Genomic DNA, 7,330 nt, shown 5'->3' with positions numbered 1-7,330 from the left:
TTAAGTCCTGCTTGCTGTGTGCGATCGTTAAAAAACCAACATGAACATCAATCACTCAACAATTGACAACGTTAATCATTTCATAGCAACACGACAACGAGGATGACTGTGTTTTTTTTTTTTTTTGCTGCTTCTTCATTGCTAATACAAAAACTGGGTGTTTTTGAAAAAAAGACAATTGTTGAAAAACCTTACTATTGCAACAACAACACATCATCAGAAGGGTAAAACTAACGTGTCTCACGACGGCCTGGTCCCAGCTCACGTTCCCTATGAGTGGATGAACAATCCAACGCTTGGTGAATTCTGCTTCACAGTGATAGGAAGAGCCGACGTCGAAGGATCAAAAAGCGACGTCACGATGAACGCCTGGCCGCCACGAGCCAGTTATCCCTGTGGTAACTTTTCTGACACCTCTGACACCGCTTTTTGGTCTGAAAACTGGCGAAATATTTTTTTTCTTAATTTTAAGTTTAAAAAAAGTGGTAAGGCCATTTTAATGAAAATTGGCCAAAATTTTTTTTTTCCTAATTTTGACTTTAAAAAAGTGGTAAGGCTATAGTAAAACAATTTTTTTGAAAAATTGGCCAAATTTATTTTTTGCTTAATATTGAATTTATAAAGAGTGGTAAGGTAATTTTTCATGAAAATTTGGAAAATATAGTTTTTCTTAATTTCAACTTCTGAAGTGTGCTTGATGACCACCCGCGAGTGTAAATTGAATAAAGCAGATGGGAGTCGAACCAGTGACCTCACATAACAGAGACCTCCACCAAGTTAGCCACGGACACAACACCAGCCCACGGCAAAAGTGTTATGAGACCATCAATCAGTGAAAATTGGAAAAGGGGGAAAAAAAAAAGAGGCAATTTCTCCTGAATTTTGATTAAAAAAAGGTCAAAATGTAATGACATTTTTTAATTAATATTGGCTATAGTAAGACCATTTTTATGAAAATTGACCCAAAATTTTATTTTCTTAATTTGAACTTCAAAAAAGTGGTAAGGCTATAGGAAGACCATTTTTATGAAAATTTACCCAAAATTTTATTTTCTTAATTTTGACTGTATAAAAGTGGTAAGGCTATAGTAAGACCATTTTTATGAAAATTGGTCAAAAATAAAATTCTTACTTAATTGTGACTTGATAAAAGTGGTAAGGCTATAGTTAGACCATTTTTATGAAAATTAGCCAAAAAATATTTTTCCCTAATTTTGACTGTATAACAGTGGTCAGGCTATAGTAAGACCATTTTTATGAAAATTGGCCAAAAAAAAAATTTTACTAAATTTTGACTTGACAAAAATTGTTAAGACTATAGTAAGACCATTTTTATGTAAATTGACCCAAAATTTTAATTTCTTAATTTGGACTTCAAAAAAGTGGTAAGGCTATAGTAAGACCATTTTTATGAAAATTGGCCAAAAAAAAAATTCTTACTTAATTGTGACTTGATAAAAGTGGTAAGGCCATTTTTATGAAAATTGGCCAAAAAAATTTTTTTACTTAATTTTGACTTGATAAAAGTGGTCTAAAAATGGTCTATAGTAAGACCATTTTTATGAAAATTTACCCCAAATTTTATTTTCTTAATTTTGACTGTATAAAAGTGGTAAGGCTATAGTAAGACCATTTTTATGAAAATTGACCCAAAATTTTAATTTCTTAATTTGGATTACAAAAAAGTGAAAGTGAAAAAGTGATAAAAGACATTTTATGAAAATTGGCCAAAGGATTTTCTTTCTTAATTTTGACTTCATAAAAGTGGTAAGGCTATAGTAACACCATTTTTATGAAAACTGGCCAAAGAATTTTCTTTTTTTTAATTTAAAAAGTGATAAGACTCTAGTGAGACCATTTTTCATGAAAATTGGCAAAATATTTTTTTTCTTAATTTGAACTCCTGAAATGTGCTTGGTGACCATCCGCGAGTGTAAATTGAATAACGCAGATGGGAGTCCAAATAGCCATGTCATATACCAGAGACCACTGCTTTACGAAGTTAGCCACGGACACAATGGAAAATTGCAGTCCACTGCAAAAGTGTTATAAGACCATCAATCAGTGAAAATTGGAAAAGAAAAAAAAAAAAAAGAATTTCTGTAGATTCTTGATAAAAAAAAAAAAGGGTCAAAATTTACTAAGTCATTTTTTTCATGAAAATTGCCAAAAAAATGTTTTTTTCTCAATTTTGATTTCAAAAAAAGTGATAAGGCCGTTTTTAAGAAAATTGGAAAACAAAAAAAATTGACTTTAAAAAGTGGTAACATTATGGTAACACCATTTTTTGGGAAAATTGGCAAAAAAGCTTTTCTTAAAGCAGAACTATGCAACATTTTTACCTCAATAAATGTTTTCTAGAATCCCTGTGGTGGTAAACAAAGACTTGTCACTGTGATTGGCCGGTCCTTTCACTCCCCCCGGGTTCTGTTTCCTGAAATCAGCGCTTGCAATTTCAGAGGAGCGGACCCGACTACATCTCGCGAGAACAAACCTGCTTTACGGCGCTCATACGGGAGTACAAGGATAAAAGCATGTAAAACCCTCGCTAGCGTTAGCAACGCCACCCTTAGGTGCTCACGGATGGAAGAACCAAAAAGACAGAAAAAACCTTTGATGAGCGGAAAAAAATGAAACGGGAGTGGGACGCTCTCTGCATGGGGGGGCGGGAGGGGGTGATGCGGAGAATGTTTACGACGGTGAGCTTTCACAGGAGACCAGTAGGGGGAGCCCTAAACCAAATCTTGCATAGTTCTCCTTTAATTTAGACTTTAGAAAAGTAGAAAGGCTCCAGTAAGACCATTTATTAGTGAAAATTATCGCCTTCTTTTTTGTTAATATCAACTTTTAAACCATTTGAAACGACATAAAGCTCAACCCCACAGAGCTCACCAGAACCCGCGAGCAGCCATGCGTCTTCTGACTTATATTTCATCGTGACAGCGTTCATGTGGATTCATAATGAACTTGTACTGAATGGAGCAGGAACTGGACCGGAAACTATCTTGCCGATAACTGCTGAAAACCAGAAGTACATGTCGGGCTGGAGGACAGAGTCTACTGGATCAGTATCGCTCTGGTATTGGAAAATCTGTTTTCTCACACGTCACGACCAGAAAACTGAATGAGTGAAGCCCTGCAAGCCTCTGCAAGTCTCACACACACACACACACACACACACACACACACACACACACACACACACACACACACACACACACTTTACTGTCTCAGTATAGTGTGAATGAGTCACAGCAGCTCGAGGAAGGAAAAAAAAGAAAAAAAAACTGACTCAGATGACACAGAAAAATGCTCCAGCAAGGTTTTGGACGGAGGCCAGCTGGCGTCTGGATTAGCCTGGATTATAGGTGTGTCAAACTGTGTGTGTGTGTGTGTGTGTTTGCACCTATCCGGATTAAGCCGTCCCAGATTAAATTAGCCTCCTTTTTGTTTTTACCGTCCGGTCATACAGTCACACCAACACACAGTCAGTCAGTCAGTCAGTGTCCTGGTTGCCGTGGCGACTGACACCTGACTCCCCTCCAGGTGAGCACTGAGCCTCCGGCCTGAGGCTCCTGATGGAAAATTCACAGCTGAAAACTAAAGTCTGGACTCTGGACTTCTTCTCCACTCGTACCTACCCCTAACCCTGACAAAGCAACGGGTTTGATTCATTTGTTTTCAAGGAATGGGGGAAATTATGGTAATTAATTTAACTGCAAATATTTAATACATTTGTCCCACATAAGCTTTTTTTCTTGTTTGTTTTCGTTTTATCCTCCAAATGTGACATGTTAGTTAAAAAAAAAAAAAAAAAAAACTCATTCAAAATATTTTTTAAGACATCTTTTGGTCTCATTTGTGATTATCACAATTATTATGCAAAAAGAAATGCTTTAACATTTTTAGTTTCCATGTTTGGCTTGTAATTGTTAAAGCAATGTTGTTCAGAGTGTTTAATTTCCCCAATTCCACAATGCTTTACTGGATTGAAACTGCTTTAGAACTTGTTTTAATAAGCGTCCAATATCTGAGATTATCTGAAACTTCAGAAACTTTGAAGACATACATTTCAAAAGTGAAATGCAGCTAAAGTCAGTAAAAATATGTCCAAAACTATTGTAAACAGTGAAAGAAACAGTAAAATTTAACGTAGAAATAATAAAATACAATTATTATTATTATTATTTGAATTCTTCTTACTAAATACAAACATTGTTTGAATGCTCTCTTCGGATGGTTTTAGTGACATACATGTGGAAAACACACACATTTAACAAGACCAACACTGAAACGTCTGACCCCGCCCCTCACCTCGGACCGAGCGCCCGATGCTGTACAGGTGGGTGATGTCCGGGTGGGACGCGTTCACCCGCAGGAGGTACTGCTCCATCTCACGGTTGCTGTGGTAACGGAAATCCAGAGTCCAGCTGGGGGCGAGGAGGAGGAGGAGGAGGAAGAGGAGGAGGAAGAGGAGGGTCCTCATCACTGCAGGGCAGGAAAGACACTGATTAGAATCAGGAAGAGCTGAAGATTTCAGAGCTGATGGACGTGAACCAGCGGACCATCAGGGATCGGATTACATGATTACAATTTAAACATTGAGATCTCATTAGATCAACCTGATCGGTTTGATCAGTCCCGTTTCTGATCCCATTAGATTTCATGTAAACGGCACATCGGACTGGTTTCCCACCGCCAAGGCTTCCTGTGTCTCTTAGTCAACTCTACCACCCTTCACCATCCTTCACCGGCGCCGTTTGCTTTTTGGAGCTGAAGGTGAAGCAGGACGGGTGGAGAAAAGAGAGAAAACTGCTGGTTTTATTTCTCCAGCAGACGAGAAGAAAGACGGGCTTCGGAGCCAGTGTGAGGCCCTCTAGTGGCCGTGGTGATTATGACAGCAGCAGCGTAGAAGACGCTGGACAGAGAAGAAAACTTTCAGAGTCTTGAAGCTGCTCGACGGCTGAACTCCAGCCGTGTTCTGCAGACCCCCCCCCCCCCCCACCCCACTTCACAAACACCATCACTTATGGAATGCACACACATTTTCTGTATCTGAAAAGCACATTTTAGCCATATTTAACCGTTTCAATGTACATAATTGAGTCCTAACTCCGTACCATTAACATGGAAATGTGAGTTGGTTTGACAATAAAGTTCCTTTGCATCCTTAACAAACAAAAACTAGACTTTTAAATAATTGTGTTTCATAATTTTTCCCATACAGGATTGCTTTTAACAAAGTAACATAATTTACGCAAAACAAGTTGAAGGAGGATTTCCCAAACGTCCGTCTCGGTTTGAATGACGTCCTCAGTTTGGCTGAAGAGACTAATTACAAAGAAAGGAACTGATAAATCGGCCACTGAGATTAAAAAAGGGTTCAACGCAAACACAAAAACCTCCTTAATCCCTGCGTTGAGCTTTGTCCTCCTCTGGTTAATTATACTCTAAAGCAGGGAGTCAAACTCGTGTCTCCTCAGGGGTCCGTCACAGTTCAAGGTTCAACTCCATCTTGAGCGGAGAAAAGTGGAGCAAGAGTGACGTTTGACAGTTTTCTGAAGAAACGTTTTAAACCTGAAGAAATACAGCGTCAAGTGTAGAAACTGATCAAATGGTGCAAAGGGTGTAGTTTAGTGAGTTTAAAACAAAGTTAAAAAAGAAATATTCCGGGGCGGGGTCAACCTGGACAGGTCGCCAGACACTGAGGGACACACCACCGTGCACGCTCACATTCACACCAATTCATCTCACATGCATGTTTTTGAACCATGGGAGCAAGCCACACACACACACACAGGGAGAACATGCAAACTCCACACAGAAAGGCCAGCTGGAATTGAACCGGGAGCCTTCTTGCTGTGAGGCCAGAGCACTGCCCACTGCCCGCCTGCGCCGCCGAGTTAAAACACTGCTTTTATTTTGATATTCTATTAAAAGTTACTCAAGTTTCTAAAAATGGTGAGGAAAATACTTTAAAAGAAGTAACTGGAACGACTCAAAACAACTTAAACCACAGTAATGTTTCCAACGACACACCCACGCGCACAAAACGCACGCGCACCTCATAAAGATAACTTGTCAACCTTTTATTGATTTTAAAAACAGAAGCTACAAAAGGACTGGAGGAAAAGTATCAAACCTACTAAGCTTCTTAGTATTGTAAATGTAAATTAAATGCAGTGAAATGACTGGAGTGGAAAAAAAAATAATTATAAAAGTTCAAGCTGAAACTTTCAAACACTTCAACAAAACAAAACAAAAAAACTTCCAAACGCTTTACTTCTGTAAAAGTAGAATAAATGCTTGAAAAAGTGATTTAAAAACTCAAAATACTTCTTGATGACAGTTAGAAATGAGACAAACAATAAACGGATCAAATCATCTGGTTGAGGATAAATCAGCCTGAACATGAACCTGGAGCAGAGCTGATCACAGTCAAAGGACTTCGATCGATCTAAAGGTCTTACCTGTAAACCGGTTCAAGACTTCAGCTGGAGAAGAACAGCAGAGGACCGGTAGAGGACCGGGGGGACACCGGGGGGAACACCGGGACACACCGGCGGAGTGCAGCTCGCTCTCGGCCGCAGCAGCTCCTCCGCGTTCCTCTTCTGTCAATGAATGTTAGTTATTCACCAGCGGGACTGCCCGTCTGGATCCAGGAGGGGCGGGGCTTAGCAGTGTGTGTGTGTGTGTGTGTGTGTGTGTGAGAGAGAGAGATTCAACAGGTTCCTGAATGAAACACAGCAGTGATTCATTCCCTGCAGACAGTAAAAGAAAAAGAAAAAATAATTTTCTGACTTTTGCCTCCAGATTAAAGCTTCGACTGTAAAAACTGAAAACTCATTTATCTTTGAATGTGAAAGAAAATCTCCAGGCGAGGCTCTGCGTCAGTCCTGGAAAGGTTCTCGTGTTCCGTCAGGATTCTGTCGAACCCTTTCAGAACATTACACGTCTCGCTGATGAAGGTTCTTCAGGGAACTTTTAGATGTTGGATCCATGAAGACACTGTAGGATCAGGGTTGGACTTGATGACACAGATTACAACGTCTTGGAGACATGAGGTCCATGAAGACGCTGCAAATTCTGAGGCTCATTTTTAAATGTTTTTTAAAGTTACTGGATCCCTGAAAAAGCCAATAAGATTCTTAGAGAAATTATCTAAGATGTTCCTGAAGAGGTTGTACGGTTCCGTGTCTTTTGGGGGTTTGTTGGACGTTTTGAGACGTCATGAGTTCGATGATTAGCCTCCTGGAGAAGAAGGGGTCAGGGGTCAGGGGTCGGGAGGGAGACGTTCTGTCGGGCAGAGGAGCCGGCTGAGGTGAACCGG

At 39.6% G+C, this 7,330-nt stretch overlaps 1 protein-coding gene across 1 annotated transcript in view; it reads right to left on the bottom strand.

The window, feature by feature from the left end:
• cpm (carboxypeptidase M) overlaps nt 1-6,607 on the bottom strand; it is a 20,363-nt gene extending 13,756 nt beyond the window's left edge. The window contains exons 1-2 of the mRNA XM_030113997.1: nt 6,471-6,607; nt 4,315-4,488 (exon numbers count right to left, since the gene is read on the bottom strand). Of these exons, the coding sequence (XP_029969857.1) occupies nt 4,315-4,486 (172 nt within the window). The 5' untranslated portion in view covers nt 4,487-4,488; nt 6,471-6,607. The remainder of the gene's footprint in view (nt 1-4,314; nt 4,489-6,470) is intronic.
• Nucleotides 6,608-7,330: the final 723 nt, after the last annotated feature.

Source organism: Salarias fasciatus, chromosome 17 (genome assembly GCF_902148845.1).
Source record: "Salarias fasciatus chromosome 17, fSalaFa1.1, whole genome shotgun sequence".
NCBI classification, from domain to species: Eukaryota; Metazoa; Chordata; class Actinopteri; order Blenniiformes; family Blenniidae; genus Salarias; species Salarias fasciatus.
Note: the sequence above shows the minus strand (reverse complement) of the source record. Positions and strands in the feature narration are given on the sequence as shown.